This window comes from Anastrepha obliqua, chromosome 3 (assembly GCF_027943255.1).
Source record: "Anastrepha obliqua isolate idAnaObli1 chromosome 3, idAnaObli1_1.0, whole genome shotgun sequence".
Taxonomy (NCBI): Eukaryota; Metazoa; Arthropoda; class Insecta; order Diptera; family Tephritidae; genus Anastrepha; species Anastrepha obliqua.
Genome location: NC_072894.1, coordinates 20,697,065 through 20,713,694, shown reverse-complemented (window position 1 = coordinate 20,713,694; position 16,630 = coordinate 20,697,065). Strand labels below are relative to the sequence as shown.

Genomic DNA, 16,630 nt, shown 5'->3' with positions numbered 1-16,630 from the left:
AACAAAAAAAAACGCTCTTTGGCATACAGAGTATACTAAAATTGCGCACTGATAAAAACGTGAAATTTGGAGTTGAAAGTTCATGTTGTTGTTATTCCAACTGCATAAAATGAATGATGCTAAAGCGAAAGTCCCTAGTCGGATATAAGTTCGTGTCGTTCTAGTAAAGTAAAACCGAGTGTCAGGTTAGGAGTTTCAACTTCAACTTTACCGTCGCAGTTGTTCAAGTTTAAAGTTGACCAATCACAGCGTTGCACTGCTGACTTTATCAGTCGTCGTTCTCAACTAAAACGTGAGCAAATGGAATGGGAAATTTGAACAAAGGTCGCCGTTAACTAGTGAACTGCAACAACAAGGAGAGTGATCCACAAAAAACTCATAAAGACGCTAAGCTGCATTTCTCTAATAAAACAAACCACAGGCAGCAAATTTAGCCACTCAAAAAAAAAAAAAAAAATGTAAAAAGCACAATAAGGAGCAATAAGAATCGATTTACATAGAACCAATTCATTTTTTGTGTGTTGAAATTTCGTACCATAATTTAAATAGAGAAATGGACTGAAATTGCGTCTTCTTATTTTTGCACACATTCTTTGTGGAACCGTCACTGATTTCGCTATACATATAAAACAAATTTGGAGCATCTGACCTTTAATTTTTTCCTGTTAATAATTGAAAGCAAGGCCAAGTTTTGTATTCAGCATAAATAGTTTGTGTTCACCAGCTCAAGCGGACGCGCAAAACTATGCACTCGAATGAGTCTATTTGGCCATTGATTGTTGCTAGCCAGAGTTGACCCTAGACCCTATGTTTTTTGATAGCCTGCATGACCCTAGAATTGCTTTGTGATTGATCAAGTTCAAAATTTAATAACTTGGTGCAGGCGCATCATACAGTACACCGGAAACGCAATTTTTAACTCCAAATTTTACCTCTTTCCCATCCTAAAAAAAAAAAAAATAAATTGCAAAGTTTTGAATCACCCTATTCATGTATGTAATCATGAAAAACTATATGCACTAAAGCGTTAATGTTGAAATCTCTTGCAGGCAACTAAACTTAATCATCTTAATATTTAATATTAAAAAAAAAAACAAGAGAAAATATTTAATTAAATTAAATGAAATCCTATTTAAGTAATATACAAATATGGTTCCAGTGTTACGTCACTTCTGCCCAAACAATTCGCTGAAGAAATGCTTTTTTAACAATATTCACTTTTACTTTTTTCCGTATATTTTGAAAAAAATTGTTCTTTTCTATGTTCTGAGGTTATGTGACGCAATCTTTACTCCTTTAAGAAGTTGTTTATCCAATGCTTTGACTTTCAACGTTGATATTTTTAATTTTTTTCTTCTTTTTTTTTGTTGTTTCTAATAATTTTTGTAATTTTCGTATTTTGGTTTACCCTTTCACTTTAACTTAGTAGACTTGAAGAAAAGCTTTATACTGCACCATGTTGCTCTTTGTTGCCAACACTGTCGCCGTCAACCAATGATGAGGTGCCACCAGCTGGCGCTTGTGCCTGTTGTTGTGGTGGTGGTGGTGGCATATATTGTGGATACTGTGGATATTGTGGCTGTGTTTCGCCGCCTATAAATCCTAGTTTATCTGTTCGTTTTTGTTTTTTGTTTTGTTTAAATAGAGAATTCAGAAATTAGTTTTGTTGTTATTTTAGAACTGGTTAAATGCAATTAATTGAAATGACATTTAAATATTTACATACTCGTACGTTAAGAGAACATTTACATACATACATACATAATATGCAGAATACACTGTGCCTGAAATGCATTACCATACAATACTCATACAAATATACAAATGAGTGAAATATCCTAAATGTTTGGTACTGATGAAAATTGATTTTCTGTTTTCTGTTTCTGTTTTTTAGTATATTGCAAGAACTGTTATGTTTCTATGCCCTACACTGTCCATGCTACATTAATCGGGGTCAAGGTTAATACGACACATTGTCGACGCAATAAATTTAAAATAAAAGCATTCACTTTTTTGTTGTTGTAGCAGCATAAACATTTCCCATGTGTACTGGGGGAATGCTGCTGAAGTGTCAGTCCTTGGTCAGATAAAAATCTGGGACGTGCCGGTTACGAAGAACCGACTGTCGTGGGCACCCACTTCGAGTTGCTCGCTGGAATGCAAGTCTAATAGGATATAAATAAAAATAAAACTTTTGTATGGTGTATAGATCGAATTAACCGCAAATCTGTGTAAAACTTCAAATTGTAAGCGGCTCCGATACATTTTGGTTCTGACTAGTATTTCTCCGATACGGTATAAAGCGGTGATACCGTGAAAAATACTTGTACGGTTAAAGATCCCATAAAGGGTGTTTTCTAACCCTCCAAGGTTGTTTCTCTGGACAACAAACTTTCACGAGTAGGCCACGCTGATTGACGCACAAGAGGTACAGTACACTAGACAGGGCTAGTTTACTGGGGCGGAGCCCTTGGTCGAGAAAAATCCGAGTCATTCCGGTAATGTAGAACCGGCTGCCATGGGAATGTCCTGACAAGTGGAAATCAGGGAGAGTGGTCCCACCACTGAAACCTGGGAAACTCAGCATACCATAGCACAAGCATGGTACATATCATACTGATAAATCACGGAGACTAGTGCGGATTATTGAATTAGAACTAAACGCAGTAGACGTTCTGTGCTGATTGAAGTGCAGTTTTTCAAGATCAATAGAATGGCTCCTCACAGAACGTTTAGAATAGAGAATAGATGGCACAGAACCAAAAAAAAAAAAAAAAAAAAAAATACACCCATTTCCTACAGCTGTAAATAGGAGTACACAAAAAGCGTAGCAGTTATTTGCAAAACGGTTTTTTCCAGTGGCGGGCTGTTGAATGAAAAATCATCATACTCCAAAATTTAAAACGAGTATCCACTCAATCAAGACCCGCTCACCCTCTAATAAGTGCCGGGCTGTGTTAATTAAATGCATGGTCTTTCTCCCCTCTATATCCCGGTAACTTCCATAGAAACCTCTCCAGAGAACACCTCATCTGGATGAGTGTAAGTGAATCAAAAAATATTGGTAGGCGTAGGCGTATCCTTATAACCATGAACTCCTTTAGGTTGAAAAAATTTTCATTAAGATTGGAATGCCCGGTAATACAAGGTGCAGTCCAAAATAAGCAAGGCTGATGCTATAAAAAAGTTTTTGATGGCGTCATCTATTTAATGAGTTAGTGCGTTGGAAGTTACATCCCTAGCTGACTTCCAGTGAAAGCTTGGTGACATTCGGTTCAGTGAAAGCGAAGTTATTGCGTCTAAAGTGTCAGTATGTTTATGTCATCGGTACAAAAATGAGTTTCGAACAAAAAGCTAAAATCAAATTTGGTTTTAAAAACGGTAAAATGTTTACCGAAACAATTGAATTGATGAAAAAAGTTGATCGCGATAATTGTCTACCTCAAGCCAAAGTTCATGAGTGGTTCACACGTTTCAGAGATGGTTGTGAGAACATAAATGACAATGAACATACGGGCCGCTCAAAATCAGTAATCACCGAAAACTTCATCGAAATTGTTCGTAAATTTATCAAAAATGAACCGAAATCATCGTTGAAGTTCATGGAATCGGAGTTGAATATCTCCAAAACTTCGATTAATCGCATTTTAACTGATCATTTGGGCTTAGGAAAAATCTGTGTACCTTTCACTCCGCACAAGTTAACTGAGGACCAAAAATTGCTGAGAATTAAAGATTCGAAAGGCCTTATTAAAGAGGCGAGAGAAGACGAGAAAGGTGGTGTTTTCCACATGAACCTGAAACTAAGCGTCAAAGTGCCGAATGGAAGGCCCCAAACGAGCCACCACCCAAAAAATCGCGTTTGGAGAAATCAAAAATCAAGTCGATGCTCACTATTGCTATCGATGCTTTTACTATTCCAAGGGTATTGTCCACAAAGAGTTCGTGCCAACGGGTCATTTTCTATCTTGGCGTTTTGAAGCGTTTGTTGCATCGCAATCGTCGAATTCGCCCTGAATACCGCGAAGGAGGAAACTTGCGCTTATTGCGATCCACTCTTGGGACTGATTTTTTGACTAGAACTCGTATCATCATTCACTCACCGTATTCGCCCGATATAGCTCCCTGTGACTTCAACCTATTCGGAAAATTGCATTTGACCATGAAAGGAAAACGTTTTGCGTCCGTAGAGGTCATCCAAAAGGCTTGTACCGACATCCTGAAGGACATTCCGGTCAATGACCTGAAACACTCTTTCAAAATCCTTTTAGATCGTGCAAAACAGTGTATCAAGGAGGGGACTATTTTGAATAAATAAACTCGGTGGCCGCGGTAGCCGAATGGGTTGGTGCGTGATTACCTTTCGCACTTCACAGAGAGAACGTCGGTTCGAATCTCGGTGAAATACTAAAATTAAGAAAAACATCTCTCTAATAGCGGTCGCTCCTCGGCAGGCAATTGCAAACCTCCGAGTGTATTTCTGCCATGAAAAAGCTCCTCATAAAAAAATATCTGCCGTTCGGAGTCGGCTTAAAACTGTAGGTCCCTCCATTTCAGAAACAACATCAAGACGCACGCCACAAATAGGAGGAGAAGCTCGGCCAAACACCCAAAAAGGGTGTACGCGCCAATTATATATGGTATATAAACTCGAAGTTATCAGAACAAAGCTCCTGCCGTTTCTATTTTAGCTCAGTCTTGTTTATTTTGGACTTCACCTTGTATCTTCTAAGACCTTTTAGGCTTAAGGGAGAGCGTGTAACTCATCCTCAACAAGGGCACTATTGTTTGCATAAGGTACAAAATTTCGATAAGCCTAAGGTCAGAGTCTTCCATATCGCCTACGTTAATCTATTTTTTTCTATATCCTTTGAGTGAAATATTATTATTTTCGAAATTAGCATGAAAAAATATTCTTTGGGTTATATGAATAAATAGTCCAATATTTATTTATGAGTTATGAATATTTGAATTATAATATTTGTCAATGCTATTTAGTTAAAGTATTTTTAAAATTGAGTAAAATACAAAAGCTATTAAGTACTAAAAGATCGCAATTTCATGCACTACGTTTGCTTGTAAGGGAAATGTATTATGTGTGAATTCGTAGTGTGCGGGACATGTGTGGTTTTGTGAGACGACATGAAACTTAGTAATCAATCGGATGAAGCATAACATACACACAAACATAAATGAAATTTTCAAATCACACATAAGCCCATAAATATGCTGGTAATTGCTTACAAATTTAAAAGAAGCTCAATCAATTTCGGTTGTCTAAATTTTGCTATAAATTTTTGATTTTTTCTTTTTTTTCTTCTTCTTCTTCTTGATTTTATGTTGAAAATGTTGCTTATTGTAAAAATTTGGAATTTTCTTTTGCAAAAATTTATTCGTGTACAGCAACTGCATCCGGTGGATTACCCTCTTCCTCTTCGTTCGTCGGTGTTCTTTGAATGGTATGTTCGGGCGCATTGTCGTGTGCTATTTTAGATTCTGATTCGAGCTCGGTTTTGTGTTCGAGTTCGGTCTCGGGTTCATGTGCGTGCTTATTGTGTTTAGATGCATGAACTTCAGATTCAGATTCAGTATCAGTTTGATTTTCATGTTCAGTTTCGGTATCAGATGCTGAGGATGTTCGTGAATGTTCGGTTGCGTGGTTTTTGTGTGATTTAGATGTTTTTGTGTGTTTGCCAATAGCATTGTTATTATTGTGATCGGTATGCACGTATTCGGGTTGGGAAGTTTGTGATGGTGCGGAAACTGTTTCATCTACGGCAGATATGGCTGGCACTACCCATGCTTCTACAATGCAAAATTTGTGTAAAATGGAAAAAGTGCAATATGAAAAGTTATTCCCTTTCTATTAGTTTTACTTTTAATCCTCCAATCATAGCAGGTGAGTGTGTGTGTGTGTGCGTGTTAGCGAGTGTAATATAGTGAGATGTGAATTGTGAATAATGAAAACTAAGATAAAATAGTAATTGTATGTGAGTGAGAGATACTGTCAAATGGAAATGAAAATAATTGAATTTCTCATTTGTTTCAACTAAAAGTGAATTTAATTTCTTTAAATGACGTCAAATTTAATTAAGCTCTTGCTTGTAGCACTTTTATGGTATTAGCTTTTTTTTAAATGTTTACGATTTTGCAAGTACTGCATGATCTTTGAATTTTTTCATTTTTTTACCTTTCGTTTTGTATAAATTGCGTGTATTTTATTTATTGCATATGTCAAATAACGGTGTAAACTTGAATTCATAAAGTTAATCTTCATCTTTCTCTGCAATTTGTGGAACACAATTGGGTATTCAGTTATTTCGTATATAACTGCTTGAAAATTTTGTATATTTATATTAATTATATTAGTATAACACAAAGTGGCGCAAAATTAATCATCCAATTTTGTTTTTTCTGACTAACTTTTTTACTAAAGAAAAGAAAAATTTTGGGTAACGGAAATCTTAATTTAGACCCTTACGCTTGTCTATTTGTATGCTGCAGCTATTTAACTCACAAGTGTCAAACTTGAGACATTTGCAAAAATTATAAGTCCTCCGACAGGGTGATTAATTTTGTGCCATCTTGTATAATTTTTTGCAAATGAGTGAACTATGAAATGCTGCACCTTTGATTACGAGACTTTGAATTTTGCAGACACTTCTTTTCACTTCTATTTAAATTATTAAGGGGTTATATACCTTGTGAGCCCGAAAAAATGGACTATTGTCATAATTTTTTTAAATATGTTTTAGTATTGTACTTTTATTCAAATGAGGCATATATCATACTGAAGGGTAACTCTCGAAGAATACATTTAAATGTTTTTTTTTTTTATTTTAAAAAATGTTATTATTTATTGTTGATATCGCCACTCCCCCGAAATGCCATTTTTAAAAAAGGTTTGCGGTAATCACGGTAGCGCATGAGCACCTCAACTGATATCAAAAAAGTTAAATGATTATTATAGAAAAATGTTTTTTAGTGAATCTGAACGGTTTATTTACCCAAAAAAAAATTTTCTCGATATGAAAACCGCTTTGCACCAAAAAATCGATTTTTGAGGGGCTGAAAAATTAAAAAAAAAAAATTTATTCCAGCGAACTATAATAATATTTATAAAAAGTGCACCATGCAGATTCACGAGGTTGTAACTTCGAATAATTAAAAAAAAAGTTTATGCAAATCGGTCTAAAAGTTGTTGATAAATAATGTTCACCGCGATGGTAATTTTCAAAAAACACGACTTTTAGATAATCGCGTCAAAGTTTTGCGTGCAGTTCTCGTTCCAAGAAAGGTCGCGCGCTTCCACGGTCTGTAACTTTCGTTCTAGTGCTCCGATCTTTATGATTTTTTGAATTTATATTTTTAAGATGATGTACTTTTAGAATATACCATAAAACAATTTTTGATTTTTGAGTCCAACACAAGGTATATAATCCCTTAAGTTATTTCTAACAGTGTACTGGGCGAATAGTAGCAGTTTACGCTTAACTACCGTTCAACATCGAAATGTTTGAAATGTACAAATCCATATGCAATTGTTATTGTATCAAAGCTAAAAACTAGAGCTCCAGATGCCCGCGTATATCCGAACTTATTCGACTCGCCGCTCAACTGCCCAAATGCTTGCTCGAAATTTTAAACAAATTTGCGAGATTTTGAACCATTTGAGCAGCTAAACAAAAATTGTCAATTTTATTTGTCAGCATTTTTTTTTTGTTGTTTTTCAATGATTTATAAATATTTTTTGTATAAAAACCCCAATATATGTTTAGTAATCGTGCTTATGCGCCAAAATGTTCGAGTAATGAGCATCGAGCAAGTGTGCATGCGCTCGTTGCTCATTTGCTCTCTTTCAGAACGGAGTCAACTCAACTTGGCTAACCTAACAGAAAATGTTATTTTAACATTAACGGCGGCATTACCGGAGAATGTCTGCTAGAAGTTTTCTAATGATTCTGATTAAAAGGTTGAATATTTTGATGATTTTTTTTTAATTTAATTTTTTTATGAAAATTTTGATAGATTTTTTTTTAAATTTTTTTGTGAAAATTTTTGTACGTTTTGTACACATAAATTTGTATTTTTACATTAACGGCCGCAGTACCAGAGAATGTCTGCTAGAAGTTTTCTAATCATTCTGATTAAAAAGTTGAACATTTTGAAATTTTTTTTTTTAATTTAATTTTTTTGTGAAAATTTTGATGGAATTTTTTTTTTAATTTTTTTGTGAAAATTTTTGTACATTTTGTACACATAAATTTGTATTTTAAGAGTAACGGCCGCATTACCAAAGAGGAAGTTTAAAAGTTTTTTAATGATTCTGATAATTTTTTTTTTATTTAATTTTTTTGTGAAAATTTTGATGGAATTTTTTGTTTTTCATTCAAATAAATTTGTATTTTAACATTAACAGCCGCATTACCAAAGAGGAAGTTTAGAAGTTTTCTAATGATTCTGATTAAAAGGTTGAAATTTTTGATGACATTTTTTTTTAATTTTTTAATTTAATTTTTTGAAAATTTGGATGACAAAAATTTTTTTTTTTATTTATTTTTTTGTGATAATTTTGATGAAAATTTTTTTTTTCATTCACATAAATTTGTATTTTAACATTAACAGCCGCATTACCAAAGAGGAAGTTTAGAAGTTTTCTAATGATTCTGTTTAAAAGGTTGAAAGTTTTGATGAAATTTTTTTTTTGATTTTTTAACTTTTTTGTGAAAATGTTTGTACATTTTGTACACATAAATTTGTAGAGGTGTTTTTATTTAAATAATGATATATTTTTTGTTATATTTTTTTTTTTATATAAAAATTTATCTTTATAAAAAATTAGCGAAAAACATTTAACCTACAAAATATTGAGAATATTGTAAAAAGACAAAGTGTCTTAAGGGGGGAAGCTGGTCTAGAGCGCAAAAAATGGGCATATTTTATGAATTTATTTTGACTCAACAAAGGAATCAATCGAAAATCTGTGAAATAGGTTTAATAATATAGCTTTCATGGTACAAATACAAAATTTTTCGTCTGAATTAATTTCAAAATGGCCGCTGTCCAGCAGTTCTCCTAAGGCGCCTTTTTTTCTAGTGGGTCCATTGCCGAAGACGTAAACTCCTTAATTTTTGTCCTGGATCAAAAAATAAAATTTTTTTAGTTTCTATATAACAACAGAAAGAGACGTACGTAGGATTTTTTCGATATTTTGTTTTTTCGCGAAATGGTGCACGTTTGAACAAAAAGTTACAATTTTCACTATAAAGAACGACATAAAATTGTTGATTAAAAAAAAAACTATGTAATATAAATAAAAAATCCTACGTACGTCTCCGGAGAAAGGTATTTCGAATGTATTGTCAAAATTTCGTAAGAATCGGTAAAGATTTGTTCGAGTTATGTCTTCGGCCAGTTTAAAAAAAGTGATTTCGAGAAAAACGCGTTTAAAGTTGTAAATAGCGTTCGGGGCATACCTGCGAGGCACTGCCGTCGAATGAAAAATTTGGGCATTTAGACATTTTTGCTGGCATCCCTCATTTGGTATATTATTTCTAAGACCCTAAAGCACCTTTTAAGACAAAAAAAATTTTTCGATTTTTTCAAAATTCTAGACCAGCTTCCCCCCTTAATTATGAGAGCACAAGTGGATGGGCCAAAAAAATTTTTTTTTTGTTTACCCCTAAATTTGGTCTATGACCCCAAAAATTAATCACCTATATTTTTTTTTTACTATTCTATTTTTCTATTTCTCTTCTCTCTGTATTGTTGTTCTTATTATTCTATTTATATTGCCAACGCTTTGAAGATTGCCATTGAATTTGCACAGGAAAAAGTGCACTTTTATGTAAATTTGGTAAAAAATGTTTACAAATCGATGTTATTAATCTCTTTTTCTAGTTTTTCTTTAAAAATGTCCCAAAAATTATACTAAAAATAATACTTGTTTTGTGTTTTTATTGTTTTGTTTTGCTAACTTTTAGCACTTATTTTTTATTTAGAAGGTCTGTGGGGTCACTTAGAAATAAAGAGTTATTTGTTTTTTTTGTTTTTTTTTTTTTGCAATCCTACTTTACATATGTTTTTATTACCGAGTATCAACTTTATTTTTTACAAGCATTTGCAATTTTTGGGCAAAATTTACAAACAAAAAAACGTCAAAAGCGCATTACATCTATAAAATTTTATTTAAACGCAGCTTTTATGCGCGCTGACCCACGCGTGAGTGCCCTAGCCCTGGCACCTTGTGGCACATTCGTCCGCCTGTGAAGGAGTTTAAATGAGGCGATTTCGAAGATTGACTCTATTGCCGCCACTTTGTATCAGAATGATGAGGAGATTTTTTCTTTCATACTTCAGTGTGTAAATGATAAATAAATTCTAATGCTGCGTCTTCATTTAGCACTACTACTGGCAGTATTACCATTATTTAAGAAGAAGTGAAGATCTCTATTGCAAACAAAAATCAGCTGTTTGAGTTAACTCTTCAACGTTGAAAACGTCTAATATTTCTCAAAGTTAGCAGAGCTTTTAGCTCCAGTTAAGTGCTTCATATAAATATGCTATGTAAAAAAAAGTTTTGTTTACGCTGTAGAATTTTTCAATTATTTTGTTTTTTAATTTTTTGAAATGGATTTGTATTTTACCTTAAAATTAAAACTAAAAAAAAAAACTCTGTGAAATTGTATTTCGTTATGCATTTAGTTATGCACAGCATTTATTTTTCCTGTTCAATAAAATTAAGTATCAAGTACAACAAGTAGAAGTTCGCTACGATCTATTAACCAACTGGGGAGAACAACAGCGGCAGGTTTGCACGAAACGCCAAAGATAATCTCAACAAGCTTTTCTTTTCATACCAACTAATGGTTTATTGAAAATGTATTAAAATAAAAATTAATTAATAAATATAAAAAATTTTAAGGAAGCAATAAAATGTTGTAAATATTTTTAACAACAAAAAATTTACTACGACAAATTTTTAATGAAAAACAACTACTTAAAAAAGTAAACAGCACAAACTTCTCAATAACTCTTAATTTTCGTTAAATAATAATAGTAATCAGACTGAAGGGTTTCGTTAAAACGTTTTATTTAGAAATTATAAAATTTATATTTTACGGAGATCCGAACTCACGAACTTCAACTTTTAGCGAAGCATCCACCCTTACAACAACAACAGCCAAATTCCACACTAGAACTTTTTTCAGAGCAGCAGAGCATGATAGATATAGATATATTTTTCACTTATATGGAATTGCTATTGGTAAAAGAGAGATAGAATTCATACCGAACAGGGGAAAAGATATCAAATGAAATATTTGATTTCCCCATTAAAAAATGTTGTATATGCTATTCTGATACTGCGCATGTATTAGAGACTAATAAAATACTTGTAAATGTGTTGGAATTTTTGTCGAAAGTGTTCATCACTGTCTTGTAGGGGTGATATTGATGGATATGCATTTTGCAAATAATTAATGTTATAGTATTCATTTTTTTTTTCTTGTTCACTCCTCTCGGGAGCATAGAGCCACGACATGACTTTTCCATCGTACACGGTTCTATGCTGTTGTTTTTGCACCGTCCCATAGTATTCATACGACCGATTTATTAGCTGGTTTCGAAATGGGAGGTCTGCTTTTAGGCTGACACGTATTTGCATGAACGATAGTTTGGATGAAGATTTTGATATCGTTGATATGCTTTTCTAAACTGGAAAAAGAAGCGAAGCGAATGACTCTCGAGGTGAATGAGTTTACGAGAACAACAGTTAGTATATTCTCCGCCTCTCCGCTAAAACCAGATGTAGTTATTAATAGTAATAATTTTAAGTTATTAAATGACTTTATTTAAAAGCTTAAAAGGGGACCAGCATTAAAACCAGCTAAATAATGTCAGTTTTGAAATCCAACGCAAAATATCTTGTCAATAAGTGCTACTATGGATTGAGTATACAATTGTGAAATAAAGTTCTCTCTTAATGAGTTTTCTATCGCTCCGTCGTGAGGCGCAAAAGCTTGGACGATGAGGCAGCACTTTATGGACACTATTGTAGCTGTGATCCTGGAGGCAAACAAAGCTTTTCAGCACGATATGTAAGTATTGATACTCAGACAAATTGAGTACTGAGAGTGGGTCCTTTCTAAAACAGTTGCTTTACTTTTCGCGATTTTGACAAGTCTGACGTTAGATCCCTTGCCAATGAAAAACAAACAAAAGGAGGAGAAATTACATGCCTGTGAAAATTTGGTGAATGGCTCTGCACTATTGTGATAAACTAATGAAAACAAAGAGCCGCGTTTTCAAATCGTGAAAGCACAAATTAATATAATGCCTCGAAATGCAGGTTTTCTGCGAAAGACGCCGTAGCAGGGAAGCGTGCGTGTGTGTGTGTGCGTATAACTTCTTGTGCTTGGCAGTTGCTATTGCTTCCGCCTACTCTTCCTCTTCACAAACAAGCAATTCCCCTAACTTTTGTTCGTTTATTCACGGGCTCTAACGACACAGCGAATTCGGAAGGTGCAACCATGTATTCCATCATCCTCGATATGATACATATTTTGCTTTCGAAAAATCACTTATAAAATTGGTAAGCGAATTACGACAATTTTCGAACAAATATCTGAGCAGTGAGAAATTATTTTACAAGCCTAAAAGTGGGAAACTGTTTTAAGAATATCAAGTAAATAATTAATTACGCCGAAAGAGGCAACAAAAGAAAAAAGCAAAATTTCGACTGACTCCAGTTGTTTAAGATTTTCTTGCGAATAGTTTTGAAATTAATTTAATTAAAGGTTGATAGTGAACAACGTTGCGACAAAAATCACAGCTCACAAATCAAGCTGAAATCACTGCATCATACAGGGCTCAATGTTCTTTAATTGAATGAATTTAAATGAATTTTTTAAATTTTACAGGTATTTTATGCCGAATTCATTGCACGAAAATTGGTCGAATAAAAAAAAAGATTTGTAAAATGAGGTATGGCAATTTATGCAATTGAAATTACGTCGCCATTAAACGCAATATTGTTTTCTATCATTCTTGTACTTAATCAGAAAACTAAAAAAAACAAGAAAAAATGTTTTGTAAGTGGACTTCAAATTGTTAGGAGAGTAACTTAAAAATAATCAACGAATTTTGAAAACAAAATATTTTTTTTAGTTAAATTACAATTGCTTTTATTTCATGTGAGCAATTACGTCGCCATTAAAAAGCTTATTTTCATTTTATCGCAATCTTGTTTTCTATCATTTTTGTATTTAATAAGATAACCAAAAAATATTGTAATAAAAAATATAATTTTACCGTAATTTGTTAGGAAAGTAACTTAAAAGTAACCAATGAATTTCCAACAAAAAAAATTGTTTTTAAATGTAACCAACGAATTTCCGAAAAAAAAAAATTTTTTAGGTTAAATTTCGATTGCTTTTATTTTATGTGAACAAAAAATATTTTAATTCATCAGCATATTTGTCTTAAATCTAAACAATTTTAGCTAATAACAACCAAATAATGCTCAATTTAACAACAAGTACACATACATAGGTGAACGCACAAGGGGGAACTAAAGATAAAAACACACAAGTAAACTAACAAACGAACGGCACAAACGAGAACTCTTTAATAACACCACTTCGAACGAAAACACTTTGATATCGGACGAATTACTAACGAGTTCCACTGACTTGGCAACAATGCAAAAAAAAAAAAACAAAAAACGCGCTCAGAATTATGCACATATCTACATACATACACATATACATATGTATGTATATTCTTATGTAAGCTCAATACTCCACTCCAGATTAATACTAAGACACCGCCTTTTAACGGAGTAAACGCCAGTGTGGTGGGTATGTGTGTATGTGCAGATGCACTTAACAGATGTAGCGAGGGTGTATTGATGAGGTTTTCCACTTAAGCTTTCACGCAACTAATGTGGATTTGTTGCCAATGATGCCTCGAAAATATGGTTGGTTCGAAGTTTTGGGTATCCCATTGCTAACGCATAATTTGTTGTTGTTGGAAAGTTTTTATGTGTGCACTTCAATGCCTGAATTGAAAGATAAGATGCTACTTGTTTTTGAGTAAACTGAAATTTAGCGCTGTGCAAAAATATTATTTAATTTTGCCAAAATGTTACCACAGTTACTTGAATATTCCAGGTACTTTTTTATATAAAAATAGGCTAATCTGCTCTCTTTACATTACCTTTTACGGCTAACCACAATATATATCTAAGGTATAAAGAATGGCACCCCATTCGGAAGGTATTTCGATGTTGAAGGGGAAAAAATTAATGCAGTTTTAAACGAGTTCAATATGAAGCGGAAAAGTAAATTCAAAAATGACACAGATGCAAATGCCCAAACATATAATATATAATCGTGTGTGCCTCCTAAATGTATGCTTTATAATATATATAAATTCTTATGGTTCCGCGAGGGCACAAAGCCATTTATGCTTTAATACTTAATTAAAGAAATGTGTTATGGAGAGGTTGAAGAAAAAGATTTATAGTAGATCAGGCTTAATACTGGTGCCCCTCAGGTTAAACGATTAACTGATTCTGTATAACTCGAAACCGTGAAAGTGGTAACTCAGAATTAATACAACATTTTTAATGAAAAAAAAGAGCAGGAAGCAAAAGGATTCTGGAAATAGCTTATTTATCTCAATAATCACGGTGATTGCTGTAGCCGAATGGATTGGTGCGGACCACCATTCGGAATACCACTCGAAATTCGAAAAATGTAGGTTCGAATCTCCGCGAAACACCAAAATGAAGAAAACATCGACAGGCAATGCCATGAAAAATCTCTTTAAAAAATATCTGCCGTTCGGAGTCGGCTTAAATATGTCCCTCTATGTCAGGTCCCTCCATTTGGGAATAATCATCAAGACGCACGCCACAAAAAGGGTTTAAGCGCTAGTTATATCAATAAATATTTGATAAATAGTTATTATTTTGTCCTCTTCATAAAAATTGGTGAAAAACCGTGTAACTTGAGGGAATGTCGGACTTTTTTCCGAGTAACTCGAAAATCGTGCTACTGAAGTACCGCGTATCTCGAAGGATACCTGTACAAGGATGAAGGAACAGGTGAATATGCAGATGAAGAAAAAGATAAGCGCAGAAATAAAAATAAAAATTAAAATAAAAGGCGTTATATCAGCACTAAGTCAAAAGTCAGTAAAAACCTTTGTGTTTTTTGACTAAAATCAATAAATACAAGATAAAGATAAATATAAAGGAAAAGGACCTTAAAGTTTCAATAAGGGTATGATTAAAAAAAAAACAACAACTTATAACGTACAGAAATATGAACGAACATTTTTTTTCGTAGTCAAAGTTGCTATCCTTGAATAGCTTTGACGATTTTCATTCCAGTTCCTTAAAAAAAATATTTTATTTAACATAGTATTTACTTCGCGTTTCACTTGAAATTACTGTCAAAATCCATATAAATAGCATTGCCATGAAATATGCGTGAAATTTTGTAACATGATGCCAGCAACAAGTCGTTTTAAACTGAGCAAATCCTGGCATGACTTCGTTTATGAGTGAAGTGCTCGGCATTAGAATTCCATTTTTAAGTGGAACGCCGCAAAGAGTGTAGTAAATCTTCTTTACATATTTTGTGCCAATATATATATGTATTAATTTCTTTAAAAATACATTTCTTACCAAAATTTGCCAATTGCTTCTGGCGCGACGCTTATAACCCCAACGTTTCTTCTCATTTGACAACCAATGTTGCTAGCAACATTTCACGTCAAGCCAAACACATGTTGCTGGCGACATTTCACAGCTGTGAAGTTAGTACTAGCCTATATGTGGTATTATTTGGGGTTTATAAGAATAATTATAATATTTATTTGATGTCCGTGTTTTACGAGTGATAATTATTTTAGAAAAATGCACATCATATTTGAATTTGATTTTGAGTTTAGTTGTTTATCAGCGAAAAAACAATTTTTTGCATTCCTGAAATATTCTCAAAATCGATATCAATATTTTGTCGTAGTTGTTGTAGCAGCAAAACATTCCCCATACATATACGATAGTGCTGCTGGAGTGACAGTCCTTGACCGGATACAGCTATGGGCCATTAAATACCATAGCACAAATGTGAACCCGATATGTGAAGTTACGTTTTTAGTACAAAACCTTCCTTTGATCAAATAAATTTGTTTGTTTACATTTAGTACCGTTATTAAGCTTACATTGTGGTTTTGAAGTGGACCCAAAAATAGCACGTTTTGACTTGTGTAGCGGAGAGTTAAACTTTAATATTGTTTCAGCGATTTTTAGAATAATTTTTTGTTTCTTAAATAAAATTTTAAAGTAATTACTAAAAATGGGACGTGGAAAACAATGTACGCCGGAGAAAAGAGCCCTTATATTTATACCGTATGAGACAAAACGGAAAAAGCTATGCAGAAGTAGCTGAAATGCTCTTAATTTAGTTAAGAAAGATTCATCCTAACTAGAGCAAAGCAGACCCTTTTAAATCGGCACGGCAAATAATGCTTGAAATAATCCAAAAATCTGGTCTACAGGTGTCCAAAACGCTTGTAGAAAGGCGACTTAACGAAGCCCGCTGTTTGGCCGCATAAGCAG

The 16,630-nt window shown here is 33.4% G+C and overlaps 1 protein-coding gene across 4 annotated transcripts in view; it reads right to left on the bottom strand.

Annotated features, from left to right (window-relative positions):
- Positions 1-55: 55 nt before the first annotated feature.
- LOC129241623 (neuronal synaptobrevin) overlaps positions 56-16,630 on the bottom strand; it is a 38,241-nt gene continuing 21,666 nt past the window's right edge. For 3 of the 4 annotated variants that reach the window (XM_054878058.1, XM_054878060.1, XM_054878059.1), the window contains one exon: positions 56-1,611. In XM_054878058.1, the coding sequence (XP_054734033.1) occupies positions 1,445-1,611 (167 nt within the window). In that variant the 3' untranslated portion in view covers positions 56-1,444. Of the gene's footprint in view, positions 1,612-6,195; positions 6,284-16,630 lie in introns of those variants that run through there. The other variant, XM_054878061.1, reaches the window with a different exon arrangement.